This window comes from Myxine glutinosa, chromosome 6 (genome assembly GCF_964187855.1).
Source record: "Myxine glutinosa chromosome 6, kmMyxGlut1.1, whole genome shotgun sequence".
In the NCBI taxonomy this organism is placed as follows: Eukaryota; Metazoa; Chordata; class Myxini; order Myxiniformes; family Myxinidae; genus Myxine; species Myxine glutinosa.
Genome location: NC_136266.1, coordinates 139,668,253 through 139,683,683, shown reverse-complemented (window position 1 = coordinate 139,683,683; position 15,431 = coordinate 139,668,253). Strand labels below are relative to the sequence as shown.

The 15,431-nt window shown below is 44.6% G+C and overlaps 1 protein-coding gene across 1 annotated transcript in view; it reads right to left on the bottom strand.

The window, feature by feature from the left end:
* Positions 1–254: 254 nt before the first annotated feature.
* The window catches only part of LOC137430362 (synaptic vesicle 2-related protein), a 92,457-nt gene continuing 77,280 nt past the window's right edge, over positions 255–15,431 (bottom strand). Inside the window, exons 15-16 of the mRNA XM_068121174.2 lie at positions 8,289–8,378; positions 255–882 (exon numbers count right to left, since the gene is read on the bottom strand). Of these exons, the coding sequence (XP_067977275.2) occupies positions 616–882; positions 8,289–8,378 (357 nt within the window). The 3' untranslated portion in view covers positions 255–615. The remainder of the gene's footprint in view (positions 883–8,288; positions 8,379–15,431) is intronic.

The window sequence follows — 15,431 nt, the reverse complement described above, 5'->3', positions numbered from 1 at the left end:
CTACACATTGTTTCCAATCTAGAAACACTGATTAGAAGTATATCTCCGGGGGGGTGCAGGGGGACCTAGTCTTTTTTTGATAATGGCAGCAGTAATTTGCATAAAAATGGTATGTGGGACATTTTTTCAGCTTGGGGCCATAGCTAGTCATTTTCTACACATTTTGTCCAATCTAGAAACACTGATTAGAAGTATATCTCCGGAGGGTGCAGGGGGACCTAGTCTTCCTACTAGACTAAGAGAGAAAGCCAGTGTATAATTCAATGGATATTTTATTCAAATTTCACAAAAAAAACAAGTCAACCTGAGCAGTGCGAATACTAAAATAGACTTTTACCTTGCATCACAAACATATTGAAGTGCACCAGTGGTATTTTATCTACAATCCTTACACGTACTTAGAAAACATTTAAAAATTGTAGAAAAAATAAACAATCGAGATAAACGTTGTCTTATAATTTTAAACAAAAATGGTACAGTATTATTCAAACAACAAAAAAGCAGCATTTGCACTCAGGATCAAAACCAACCTGGCATGATCAGGAGAAACACCAACAAGTTTGCAAACTTGGCTTAAGTTCCACAAACACCACCAAAACGTAGGTAGCTTTCATGTCAGATTGTGGACTCCCGCACCGCAGCAATCCTGGACTTAAGCGAAAGCCCAGAGGAACTTTGACCATTGACGTTTTTGCTTACATGAGGCGTGCATTTTTCAAGCGGTGCTTCACCATCGGTCATCATTTCCAATCGTAGGGAATGCCCTACGCTTGAGTCTTGTAGTCTTTGGCCTTTGGTCTCTTTAGGTAGAAACAGCACTGAAATGCAGGCCAGTAGTGCCAGCGAGGCATAGATGGCTGCCGCAACACGAGTCGAGACAACCTGCACACACAGCACCTGCATTTTACCACAACTCGTGCTTAATTTCACACCTTGATGCCATAAAAATCGCTTAACGTTGTCATTAAACATGTACCTGAAGGTTTTGCAAAATAATTTCTTCATAAAGATTCTGTTGAACAATTATTGCTATGATATGTGAAGTGACAGTACATGATAGGCAAATAGTGACGATGCAGCACAACATCTGTTGCATCAGTTGAAGAAAATAAATTTGCCATATTTCTTTTCTGTTTTACTCGAGCCAGATATGACATGTGACAAAGGAGGTATCTGCAAGTCGCTTTTTCCCATTCTATAGCCCTTTATGTGCATTATTATTTTTATCTTGTGTGTTGTGTCAGTTCTTATATCCCACGCTGAGTGGCGTGCTGACGAGGAGGGGAGTGTCGTTGAAGCTTAAGGGAAAGGTGTATGCTGCATGTGTGAGAAGTGTTATGATTTATGGGAGCGAGACATGGGTAATGAACGTAGAGCAGCAACGAAGGCTGGAAAGGGTGGAAATGCGAATGGTTCGGTGGATGTGCGGAATGTCCTTGAGAGAGAGGAAGACAAATGATGAATTGCGAAAGATGATGGGAATAGAGCCTGTGATTGATACTGTGAAGAGGAACAGGTTGAGATGGTTTGGTCATGTGTTGAGGAAGGATGAAAGTGACTGGTTGAGAAGAGTGATGGAAATGAATGTAGAAGGAAGCAGAGGATTGGGAAGACCGAGAAAGACTTGGCTAAAGATGGTGGAAGAAGAAATGCGGGCAAGCGGGTTAACAAGGAGAGATGCAGAAAATAGGGCAAAATGGAGAAGATTGTAATGGGGACCGCAAGGCTAACCCCCGCTCTTGCAGGGAAAATGGCCTTAAAATGCATGTTGTGTTGTTGTTGTTGTTGTTGTGTTGTGTCAGTTCAGTCTCATTCCCAGCCAAAAACTGGCAGCAGCTGTATCCTTTTCGCTACGTAGAGCAGGCCGAAGGCTGCCTACCACCTGAAACATGATATTTCAATCTCTTATATTCTCATTCTCCATGGAAAACCCTCCATCTATTGTAAACACTCAAGCCTCATAACCTCAAAACTCTTCCAATCTGGAACAACATTGATTTGCTGCCTCCAGATCGATTTGATGTCACAAACTCTGTTTGAAATGACATCCAATACATATGACCTACATTGACCTGAAAACCCACAGTGGAAAACAAGTTGCATAAATCTCACTGTCTGCCAAACTACTTGTTTTTGGGCAATTTTTGTTGTTGTTGTTTTTCTTCTTCTTCTTCTTCGTCTTCTTCATTCCACCCTGTGCTGCCACCATGCACCTTGGGATGAGCGTAATGGCTGAGGTGTGAGCAAAAGTGTCCCAGATGCTGATGTGATCCAAAGCATTAATATCGTTCATATTGTATTACCATCTTAGTTTTCCATGAGAACTCGTAATCACTTCCATTCCTGTCAATTACATAACTCTCTGCCCCTCTCCCTTTCTTTCACAATTCAAAGGTCATTTTGGCTCACACATACTCTTGTTTTCCATTGCCCTTGTCACTATGACACCCTCCCTCCTTCCAAAGTGTTGCTCTTTCACGAGCCTAAATTCTGCTTTAATTTAAGAAAAAAAAATTTTTCTTTAAAATACAGTGGCCTGCAAAAGTATTCACATTTTGATGCAACCTGAACTTATTTCATGATGCTTTAAAATCAAACTTCATATATAGAGTCTTCACAAACTACTCCAAAGTGATAAATTAAACAAATGCAGATAAAATGTGAAAAGTGAGATTAACAGACAAAATCAGATGATTCTCAGTTCCATAAGGATTCAAACCCATTGCTTAATATAATTGTCTCCCGTCGCACCGCGGAGCGAAAGGGGGACTATGGTTTTCCCCTCCGTCCGTGCGTGCGTGCGTCCATGCGTGCGTGCGTCCATGCATGCGTGCGTAAGCGAAGGACCGAATTCTAATTTGGTGTGTGGGTGCAACCCACGTCAAAATCCAAGATGGCCGCCACCATGCATGTCTGATGCCATGTATGTCTGAACCTTGTGAGCAGAATATCTTGAAAAATAAGCGAAGTACCAACGTCTAATCTGGTGTGTGGGTGTATCTTGGCATAACGAAGAACGCTATTGAAAATTGGGTCGCCACATCAACATCCAAGATGGCCGCCACCATATATATATATGTCTGAACCTTGTGAGCGAAATATCTTGAAAAATAAACGAACTACTAACTTCTAATCTGGTGTGTGGGTGTATCTACGCATAAGGGAGAACGCTATTGAAAATTGGGTCGCCACGTCAAAATCCAAGATGACCGCCTTGCGTCTTCCACTTTGTCAACTCATCACTTCAACGACGGGGGACCTAGGCGTAACGCTTGAGTACATTAACCCTAAACCCTAAATCACTTCAAGAGCAAATTATTTATTTGAAAAGTTACAAAATAAGTGTAATAGGTTTCACCTGTATGTAATCAGTCGTTTAACTTAAAAATTAAGCTTCCCCACTTATATAAGGAGATTTAAGGTGCAACTCACTTGGTCAACCAACAAGGTAAACATGAAGACCAAGGAGCTTTACAAATAAGTCAGACATAAAATTGTGGAGAAGTACCGCTCAGGGGAGGATTATAAGAAGATTTCAAAGTTACTCATTATCCCTTTGAGTATGGTGAAATCCATCATTTAGAAGTTGAAGACATATCATACCACTCATACGGTGCCCAGATCAGATCGCTCATCCAAACTTAGCAGCTGGTTTGGGATGTCACAGTAAATCTAATAATGACTTTGAAAAATCTGCAATTCTCTATTTCCGAGATGGGGGTCAGTGTTCATCATTCAACAATATCCCGTTTCATTCACAAACCTGGTCTCTATGGCCAAATGGCGAGAAAGAAGCTATTGAAAAGATGCAACTGAAAGCTCGTATGGAGTTTGCAAGAAAGCATCTTGATGATACTGCAGGCATGTAGAGAAACGATTTGCGGTCAGATGAGGCAAAAATTGATCTTAATGGTCTTCACCATCCCTACTGTCAAGCATGGTGGTGGCAGCATCATGTTATGGGGCTGCTTTTCATCAGCAGTGACAGGCAAGCTTGTCAGGATAGAAGAGACAATGGACAGTGCAATGTACAGGAGAATCCTTGATGAAAACCTGCTCGAGTCAGCCATAAATCTGAAACTGGGTAGGAGATTGACATTTTAGCAGCAGGACAATGATCCGAAGCACAAAGCTAAAGCCACACTGGAGTGGCTGAATAAGAAGAAAATAAATCTTCTTGAGTGGCCTCGTCAAAGTCCTGACTTGAACCCAATTGAATATTTATGTGGAAATTTGAAGATTGCAGTCCATCGACGATCCTCATCAAACTAGATAGAACTAGAGCAGTTTTCACGTGAAGAATGGGTAGAGATTTCACCGATTCACTGTGCAAAGCTCGTATAAACATACCCAGAAAGACTCATAGCAGCCATTGCTGCAAAAGGTGCTCACAAAAAGTACTGACTTAATGCTTTTGCAAACAGTGAATTTTCATTTGTATACGTTTTTTTGTAGGTATTCCTGACTTGTAATCTCCAACTATAAGTGTTTAGTTTGACCTCTTCAGTTATGAAAAAAGTGAATTTGGAAAAATAGTTTCTACATGATTCATAATTCATATAAATGTGGGATTATTAGTTGAGGGTGAATAATTTGCAGGCCACTGTAGATATATCTGTGGCAGACCAAATTACTTGGTTTGTTTCTCAATCATGTAACGAGACAGTTTCTTAAGAATGGAGGCAAGGCTGAACATGAATCATGCAACCTCTGGGTTGTGATAAAGGGACATACACTGAACAGTTCAACATGACAGATCCAGCTTTTGTTGGTATGATAAATGCAATTGCTTTAACCATTAGTGGGTGGTTTCATTATTTTTGTGTACCGTGTTGAGGCTCAAGGAGGAGCTGGACTTAGATTGGATCAGGATGTAACAGGACCAAAGGAACAGTAGAAAGAAAGGGAGGAAAACACACCAACAGCATGGCTGCGGGACAAGATAGAAAGAGACCTGGACAATTAAAGGAATGTTGGGAAGAATTCGAGGTAGGGAATGATGCACGTGGTGGACAAGATGGCAAGGTACAAAAGCAAACTCTCAGGAAGGAGAAACTGGAAAGTTGGAAAGAGGTGGGCTTGGGGGAGATGGGGGGCGGGGGAGGAGGGGTTAATAGGAATAGAAAAGATCATGTTTTTGGATGGGGGGTGGTCTGGGATTGAAGAGTTGGAGACTGAGGAAGTTGGTTTCACAGTTGGGGGGGAAAAAAGAGGAACAAATGAGTGAAGATGATCAGCGATTCTGGATTTTGGGAATTACACCAGAAGAGGGTTCTCCATTGCAATGGTCACTATCATATTGGTTTTTGCAGAGTCGATCGTTAATCAGTTGCCATAAAGTTGTCAAAGACTGGTTTTCTGAAAAGACAAATTACAGAAAGGGAGACATTCCTCAGGCCTCTGTGGAACTGAGGAAGTACCTTCACTTGTTTTCTGCTGACATGTAATGCAAGGCAGATTTCGCTGAATCCTCCATTGGCACTCGTCAGTGTTTATGCCTCCTTCAAAATCTACTTCAATTTAGAAAGGAGATCTGTTGGACCTGTGGATGTGGTTGGCTGCTGGACTAAAAAATGCTGCCAAAAAAACCCCAAAACAACACGGGCATTTTATTCCACCTTTTACATGCTTATCCATCAACATAATCTCGTGTCCATCTTGATTTCCTCGCAACAGTTGTTACAGACATTTGACACGATGACACCAGGGTACTAAAAATAGTAAACACAAAATGCAGGCAATCGATCCCTCTCCTAACCACTCTTTCCATGTTTTTTTTTCCTGTATACAAGATCGAGGGGTTTTTTTGTTTGTTTGTTTTGTATACAAGGTCGAGGCTCGTGAAAGAGCTAACATTAATCACACAAAAAGTCAAACCGACAAATAATATATATTTTATTTGGTCGAGGCTCATGAAAGAGCTAACATTAATCACACAAAAAGTCAAACCGACAAATAATATATATATATATATTATTTGTCGGTTTGAATTTTTGTGTGATTAATGTTAGCTCTTTCACGAGCTTCGACCTTGTATACAAAACAAACAAACAAACAAAAAAAAACCTCGATCTTGTATACAGAAAAAAAAAAGGTTGAAAAAAGTCAAACCGACACAAAAACATATAATAAGGGGAGCGGTAGACAAGATGGGGAGAGGGGGAAGGACACAAACACAACATTTGAGAGCAGGGACATCGAGAGAAATGTGGGAGGGAGAGGGCTTGGGGTGAGGAGGCGTGGGAAGGGGGGTGGGGTGGGAGAAATAAAAAACACAAGGACACTGCAAGGACTTCCAGGACAGAAGTCGGAATTTAAAAAAATGTGGATCTGGGGTGAATTAGTGGGGGTAGAAAAGATCAAGATTTTGGATGGGGGAAGATAAGAGATGGTGGTGAATAGCTGTTTTAAAGACCTGGAGGGAGGAGTGGGATTGAAGAGTGGGGGAGTTTGTTCCAGTGGCGGGAGAAAAGGGGAATGAAAGAGTGAAGGTGAGCAGAGAGTCTTGATTTTGGCAGTTTAACCATGAGAGGGTTGCTGGCAGATCTTGTGCGACCTGTAGGAATATTTGGGGGACAGAGCCCAGAGAGAGCTGGAGGAGCAAGGCCAGAGAGGGAGTCGGTGGAAGACACAAAGACCACCAACCTGCCTGGGTAAGGTGGGAACAGAGAGAGATGGATTTGGGACTAAGGATTTTGAGGCCAACACAGAGTTGAGGCATTCGGCTTTGTCACGTGCGGTGTCAACTGTGTAGCCATTTGAGGTAAGGGAGGGGATGGAGGGGGAACAAACACCAGAAACGGATTTGACCAGATGCCACCAGGATTTGGAGGAAGGAGACAGGTTTGAGAGTTCATTATTGAGTCTGGATAAATAGCGCTTCCTGGCATTCCTGAGGGTAGACACACATACTTGCTCCGAGCTTGGTGGAAGGAACTGAGATTGCCTTCAGTTGGATTTGCCTTCCAAGAGGCAAAGGCAAGTTGTTTCAGGGCAACTGCCTCACCACAAGATTCAGTGTACCATGGACGGGAGGAAGGGTAAGACAACTGAAGACGAGATGGGATAAATCTGCGCATGAGAGAGAGCAAATTTCTTTGGAAGAATTCCCAGGAAGAATTGATGTCAGAGGCAGTGGAGATGGGAGACCAGTCCAGATGATTGATGGCTGCTTGCAGACCGTGCCAGTCGGCCTGAATGAAATGCCAGACTCGTCGGCGCTGAGGAGGCTCTCTGAGAATGGCCAGAGAGATGTCCACTTCAACAAGCACGTGATCAGAAGAACCAATTCATAACCAAGTCTAGAAGAGACGATGCTCCATTGACTGAGATCCAGGTCGGGAAATTGACAGATTGTGTCAGTCCCAATGAGTCGCAGAAGTCCTTTGTTGAGGTGCCATGGCTGGTGAGAGAGTTACCCACACCCAGCCATCTGGCATGATGACAGTTGAAGTCGTCACATATGAGGAAGAGAGAGTTGGGATGAGTGGATAGTGGTTGGTCCATGTTGTCAGGCAGCAAAATGTAAATGGAGTTATCACTGTTTGGAGGACCAGTCCGTGAGGCTCATGTAAGAGCTAAGATTTCTCGTGCTATATATAGTTTTTGGCCCTGTGTTCCATTGTGTCATCACTTTGCAAAACAACATTCTCTCCCATAGCTGGCCAAGCTGATGGTCTTGTACACCGCAGTTCGAAATGTTCTTTGAGAACCTTTGGGCTGTTTGGCATCAAAACAACCAATCTGTCTTGTTTAAATAGCCGTGACATGTTTGATGTTCGCAGCATGTCTCCAAGCACGTGGTTACACGCGCCTTTCCTATGGAAATGCAATACATACGAAACCCCGATTCATATATAAAAGGAAGAATCTGCCTAGTTTTGATTCCCCATGCGCGGTAAAAAAAAAAAACATCCGATATCATCGATCATTCACCAAGACTTCAAGCAAACATAGATTCATGCCAAGCCATCGAACTCCTCTATTATTGCATGTTCCAGACTTCTGGTTCACGACAACATGATTCATCAGAAGGTTCCGCTATGGATACCTTGTTACAACTTCACCTCCTTTGAGTTTATCGACTTGCACACTTTCCTCACACACATGAGCACCTTCGCAGGCTTTAACAGGTGAGATTGATCAATCGGTCGATAGAAAAATAAAGAAGAGGAAGAGAAGAATAAAGATAACTGAAAGAAGTAAGGAACATTAGAAAAGATAACGCATATTGCAAGGTAATACAAACTAGAGTTTATACATAAGGCTTGTTCTCACCCTGTACCTACCTGTGCAACGAAAGGTGTCAATATGGTGCCTACACGGCTGCAAGCAACACAGGTGCCAATGCCCAGGGCACGGATGCCAGTAGGATGAACCTACCCACAGATATGGGGTTAGGGTTAGGGTTAGAGATAAAAACAAACCACTCATCCATAAACAACAGGCCTCACTACCCCTTCCCCACCTACCCTTCCTAAAAGGATTCCAGATATTAAATGACTTCAAATTTGTGATGTATTATGAATGAAAAGGTCAAAAACAGGTTTTGTACCACAAATTGACTTGGCTTGTGGCCCATACCGTGACATGCTCGATTAAACGTGTAAAATATGAAAATTTGCTCAAAAGAGAGGGATTTCTGCTTGAGCGTTGTAATCTCTACATGAATACATATTGGGAAGCAGAGGTTCTGAATTCTTTGCAAGACCTGGAATGGTCAGCATGATCTAGCACTCGTGACCTCCCCTCCTTTTTCTGCCACAGGGTTCACACTTCCTACTACACAACTTAATGGGATGTGAGATTTTTGCAATTCACAGCTGACAAATATTGCTGTCAAAAGGAGAGTTACAATTTCATTTGGACAAAGGAATGTTTGTCGGGGGCTGAGCATCAGACATGCAAATGGAAAACAACACTAATCCTCCTGTAAAACAGTTGTGCACTTAACATATTTATTGTACAAAAAGGATTTTCTGCATAATATCACATCCCAGTGCATATAGGGCCAAAACAGCAAAATTCTCCCAGAAGAGGGATCTTTTCATGTAATAATGTGCAAACTTTGTGGGTGAGGTTTTCAGCCACATGTACACGAGACAGCACTCGGTAGAGAGCATACCTCTGCCAGGCTGAACAGTTTATGTTTTCTATCCCACCGATAGACCGGATCTGGATCAGGACCACAACCAAAATCAAATCGGCTCGCTCGCGTCACTTACCCAACCCATTCACCAAGTTTTGTCAAACTTTTTTGATTGAGCGATGTAATTTTTTTTTTTTTTTTTTTGATATATCCTGCTAAGTATCGTTTTTGGCCCGATCTCCAAATGGTGAAGAATCACTTAAAAAATTAAATAATTCTCACATCCGAATCCATATGCAGATCTTCACCAAAATCAAATCGAATCGGCCTTGTCAGACACACAACCGGTCCTCCAGGTTTTGTCCAAATCTGTCCACAACTTTTTGAAACATCGTGCTATATATAGTTTTTGGCCCGATGTCTCAATGGTAAAGAGTCACTTTATTTAAAAAAACAGTTCTCATATCTGCGCGCGCGTGCGCACGCACGCACACACACACACACACACACACACACACACACACACACACACACACACACACACACACACACACACACGCAAACTTAACTTCCGTCCACATTTGGTGGCAGAGATAAATAGAATGGCAGAGAGCATACATCCGTAGGGCTGAACAGTTTACGTTTTGTATTCCTTTGAGCTCTGATAGGCCGGATATGGATTCGGACCTGAATCAAAATCGAATCGGCTTGTTATGCCTAGGTCACACATAGGCGGATATTTTGGCGACTACCGGCGATCAAGATTTTTCGGCGACTACTGGCGATGTCGGGCGGTCAAATATGGTCAGGCGGCAGTATGGCGACTGCAGGCGGCCACATTGCGCCTGCATTGCGACGACGCCCCGAGTGGGATGGCGACTGTCGAAGATCGACGACGACTGCATTGCGGATGCACGGCGGCAGCGTGGCGACAGTCTGGCGGCTAGATTACGACCGATGGCGGATCGCGGCGACTGCATTGGGGCCGGGTGGCGGTTTACTCCGACGTCCGCAAGACTGCAATAAGACCGCCGGCGATTGGAGACGATTCACACAACTTTTTATATCTTTATTTCTCTATTTTACATTTCACTTTATTCATTTCAATGATGTATGACATGAAGCATAAAGATGTTTGATGTACAATTTATAAAGTTAATAAAGATGTATCATTGTAATGTAATTGTTGGAACCCATCTGTGGATCGGTCCCATCGGCCGATGGGTCTGGCCCATCTGTGGATGCACGAGAAATGACGGTGCAGACCCATCGGCCGATGGGTCTGCGCCATCTGCGGATGTGTTGTTCACCTTGAAGGAATGTGTATGCATCAATGGTGGATGAGTATGTTTATTTGAACCTAAAAATAAGCAATTGATGTCATAAATGTTTATAAAGCAGTCCGTGACATGTGGTTTGTCGATAACCGTTTGTCGATAAGATAAAAATAAGATAATGTCGCTCTCCATTGTTTATATGGCAATTCCTGGCACCATTCTGTGGGGCGATTGCGGAAGACTATGAGCGACTGGGTTGCGGTCGCTTTACGCTCTTATTACGGATACCGACGACAGCATGGCGGCTCCATCACGACAGCATGGCGGATTTTTTTCCATTGCGACTGAGCGCGCCGTTTTTAAACATTTAAAAAACTTTTTGGCCCCTTTGCGACTCTTGCCGACTGCAGCCGACCTGGGGAGGATAACCGCGACTACAGGCGACCGTCCATTACGGTTTCATTACGATTGTCGGCGGATGGTGGCGATTTTTTCAGTCGCCAGTAGTCGCCGACAAATCCGCCTATGTGTGACCTAGGCATTATTGTCACCTGACCAACTCATCCTCCCAAGTTTTGTCTTAATCCGTCCACAACCTTTTGAAATAGTATGCTATATATAATTTTGCCCCGTCTCTCAATTGTGAAGACTAAAAATTAAAAAGATGTTATCGGATCTGGATCCAGATCTTCCCCAAAAGATCTTCTTCACCACCAAATTTTGTCCGAAACGGTCCATATATAAATATATATATATTTTTTTTTAATATACTGAACCGAGGCTCGTGAAAGAGCTAACATTTACTTCACAAACAAATCAACCAGACAAACGAAATAATATAAAAAGAGGGAGCGGAAGACAAGATGGGGAGAGAAGGGGAAGCACACAAACACAACATTTGAGAGCAGGGAGATGTGTGGGAGGGAGAGGGCTTGGGGGGAGGAGGCGTGGGAAGGGGGGGGGGGGGGGTGGGAGAAGTATAAAGCACAAGGACACCAAGGACTTCCAGGACAGAAGTTGGTATTTCAAAAAGGTGTAATTGGGGTGAAATTAGCGGGTGTAGAAAAGATCAAGGTTTTGGATGGTGGAAGAAAAGAGATGGTGGTGAACAGCTGTTTTAAAGACCTGGAGAGCGGAGTGGGATTGAAGAGAGTGAGGGAGTTTGTTCCAGAGGTGGGAGAAAAGAGGAATGAAGGAGTGAAGGTGAGCAGAGAGTCTTGATTTTGGCAGTTTAACCATAAGAGGGTTGCAGGCAGATCTTGTGCGACCTGTAGAAATATTTGCGTGACAGAGCCCAGAGAGAGCTGGGGGGGCAAGGCCAGAGAGGAGTCGGTAGAAGACGGAAAGACCACCAACCTGCCTGCAGTGAGTGAGTGAGAGGCCCTTGGAGTTAGCTTCATCGTGGGAGATTCCAATGATTCTGAATGCTTTGGTTTCAACGGCGTGAAGACGAGCGAGGTGTGAGGCAGGAGCACCAGCCCAGAGGGGAGAGCAGTATTCCATTGAGCTGCGGATGAAAGCCTTTTATGTGGTGAGGAGCTCAGGTGTGCCAAGGAAGGACTTCGCACGACGGAGGATGCCCAGTCGGTGACTGGCTTTGGAGGCCAGATTTGAAATGTGGTTTTCCCAGGAAAGATCATGGCAGATAGTGAGACCCAAAAGCTTGAGTGACAGAACTTCTTGGAGAGGATTATTCAGAAACTGGATGGGAGGGTTGTCCAGTCGGTCGTTTCGGAGAGACATCGTAAGAGCGTGAGATTTGTCAGGATTGAAAGACATGTTCCACTTGTTTGCCCAGTCTGGGATTTTGTCCAGGTCTGCAGAGAGTGAGGAGGCTGCAGACTGCCAATCTGAGGGATGAAGAATGGAGCGACAGAGAGTAGAGTCATCAGCAAAGAGATAGAGAGGGTTTTCAAGAGAGTCAGAGAGGTCATTGATGAAGACCAGAAAAAGCACAAGGCCCAGAACACTGCCTTGGGGAACTCCAGTCTGAACAGGAAGAGGAGATGAGAGAAACCCATTCAGGGCCACACGTTGACTATGAATAAAGAGGAAGTCCGCCAGCCATGCATGGAGATTTCCATGGATACCAAAAGAGGAGAGTTTGGTGAGCAGAGCGGGGTGCCAGACCGCATCGAAGGCACGTGATATGTCAAGGGAGACAGCTCTAATTTCCTGTTAGGCATTGAGGACCTCCATCCATTGTTGAGAAAGCAGAAGCAGCATGTCCAGGATAGAGTGACCAGGTCTGAAACCAAATTGATGATCAGAGATCAAGCCATTGGAGAAGAGGAAAGATTTCATATCTGAAGCAATGATGGATTCCATGACTTTGCTGATAATTGGGAGAAGGCTGAATGGTCTGTAGTTGCTGGGATCTGTTTTTGCACCTTTTTTGTGCAAAGCGGTGATGTTGGCAGATTTCCAAGCAGATGGAAGATGACCTTGAGCAAAAGAGAGGGTGAAGAGAACAGAGAGAGGGAGTGAAAGAGCGGAAGAACAGGATTTTAGGACCCGTGGGCTGATGCCGTCAGGTCCAGTTGCAGAATCAGAGTCGAAGGTTGACAGAAACTTTGCCACCTTGTCAAGAGGAAAGGACACAGAGTCCAGGAGCAGCTGGGTACGACTGGGTACGGTGGGTACAGAGAGGGATGGGTTTGCGACACAAGATTTAGAGGCAAACACAGAGTTGAGGCATTCAGCTTTTTCACGTGCGGAGTCAGCCGTGTGGCCGTTTGAGGTGAGGGAGGGGATGGAGGGGGAAAAAAACACCCGAAACAGATTTGACCAGATGCCACCAGGATTTGGAAGAGGGAGACAGATAAGAGAGTTCGGTCCTGAGAATGGAGAGATATTGTTTCCTGGCTCTCCTGAGGGTGGACACATACTTGTTTCGGGCTTTGTGAGAGGAAATGAGATTTCCTTCCGTTGGATTTGCTTTCCAGGAGACGAAAGCAAGTTGTTTCTGGGCAATAGCCTCACCACAAGATTCCGTGTACCATGGACGGGAGGAAGGGTATGACAACTGAAGACGTGATGGGATAAATCTGTGCAAGAGAGAGAGCAATTTACTTTGGAAGAATTCCCAGGATGAGTTGATGTCAGAGACGGTAGAGATGGGAGACCAGTCCAGATGATTGATGGCTGCTTGAAGACCGTGCCAGTTGGCCTCAGTGAAATGCCAGAATCGTCGACGCTGAGGAGGCTCTCTGAGAATGGTCAGAGAGTTGTCCACTTTAACAAGCACATGATCAGATGAGACGATTGGAGCAGAAGAAGAGCAGCAGACATTTTCAGGGAAGTTAGTCATAACCAAGTCCAGAAGAGATGATGCTCCGTTGACTGATATCCGGGTCGGGAAATTGACAGATTGTGTCAGTCCCAGTGAGTCACAGAAGTCCTTTGCTGAAGAGCCATGGCTGGTGAGAGAGCTACCCACACCCAGCCACCTGGCATGGTGACAATTGAAATCACCACATATGAGGAAGAGAGAGTTGGGATAGGTAGATAGAAGTTGGTCCATATTATCAGACAGCGAGATGTAGATGGAGTCATCACTGTTTGGTGGACGGTTCAACACACATATGAACAAAAGGTGGGAGCGAAGGGGAAGCCGTAGCCAAAGGTATTCCTGGGGGTGAGGTGGAGAGAGGGCAGTGCAGGGCGAGTGAGGAAGAGAGTTTTTTTTATAAAGATAGCAACCCCACCTCCAGGACGAGGCTCAGGTCTATCATACCGGAGGAGGGAGTAACCTGGGAGAGATACCAAGGAATCAGAGACATCATGAAGGAGGAAAGTTTCTGTAAAGCAGATCACGTCTGGTTTGTCAGAAGCAACCTGTATGGAGAGATCAGTCAAGTTTGAGCGAAGGCCCCGGATGTTTGAGGTCCATCCTGTTAAAGAAGAGGAAGGGGGAGCATCGGATACAGAACAGGGGGGGGGGGGGGGAGCGGTAGGGTAAGATGTGGAAGAGGAGGAAGAGGTAGGGAGAGCTGTTGAAGGTGTGTCAGAGTTTTCAGAATAGCTTGGAGAAAGGGAAGAATGGGGCGGACAAAAGGTTTGATGGTGATTGGGTGAGGCGCAGTGAGGTGTTATTTGAGGAGGGGGAAGAGTGAGGCAGAAGGTTGAGGGAGATGAAGGTGAAAGTTGGAAGGGGGAGAAGTGGTGAGGACGCTTTGAGGAGGAGGGGTGAGAGGGGAGTCTCGGAGGGGAGGAGCGAGGGAGAGTCTCGGAGGGGAGGGGTGTGGGGGGAGTTTAGGAGGAAAGGGGCAAGGGGGGAGATTGGAAAGGGATGGGTGATGGGGAAGATTTGGAGGGGAGGGGCAAGGGGGAAGATTTGAAAGAGATGGGTGATGGGGATGATTTGGGGGGGAGGGGCAAGGGGGTAGATTTAGAGGGGAGGGGTGATGGGGAAGTTTTGAAGGGGAGGGGTGATGGGGAAGTTTTGGAGGGAAGGGGTGATGGGGAAGTTTTGGAGGGAAGGGGTGATGGGGAAGATTTGGAGGGGAGGGGTGAGATTGGATTTTGAAAAGTGTACGATTAATGGGAAATGAACATTTATTGCAAAATGAGTTTCTTGCGACCTTCGAGTCAATAATACGTTTGAGGACGCTGAAGGATGAGTGGCGTGCTGGAGAGTTTAGGGAATGTATGAAAGAGGCACTGTAAGAGATGGAATTTTTTTTTGGAATGAATAGATTTGGTGAGCAAGTCAAAGGCATCCTTTTGTAGAAGAAGAAGAAAAGGTGTTATAATATACGACAGAATACAGTTCTTCAGGGGACAGTGTAAACATTTTTTAACAACGTGATCACGTGATCACGAACAACGTGGTCGAAGAACGAACGAACAAATAAGAACGAACAAAGGGATAAGAACAGAGAAGGATTTTTTTTTTTTGAGTTGAGATTTTAAAACAAGGAAGTATGGGATGAAAAGACTGGGAAAAACAGAGACCGAAAGTAATTGCAGCGCAATCGAAGAACCGCCGAGACAAAAACAAAGCCTCAAGCCAGTTCGGACATTTTTGAGATACCCAGCTCACAAACGGACAAAAAGACAGGCAG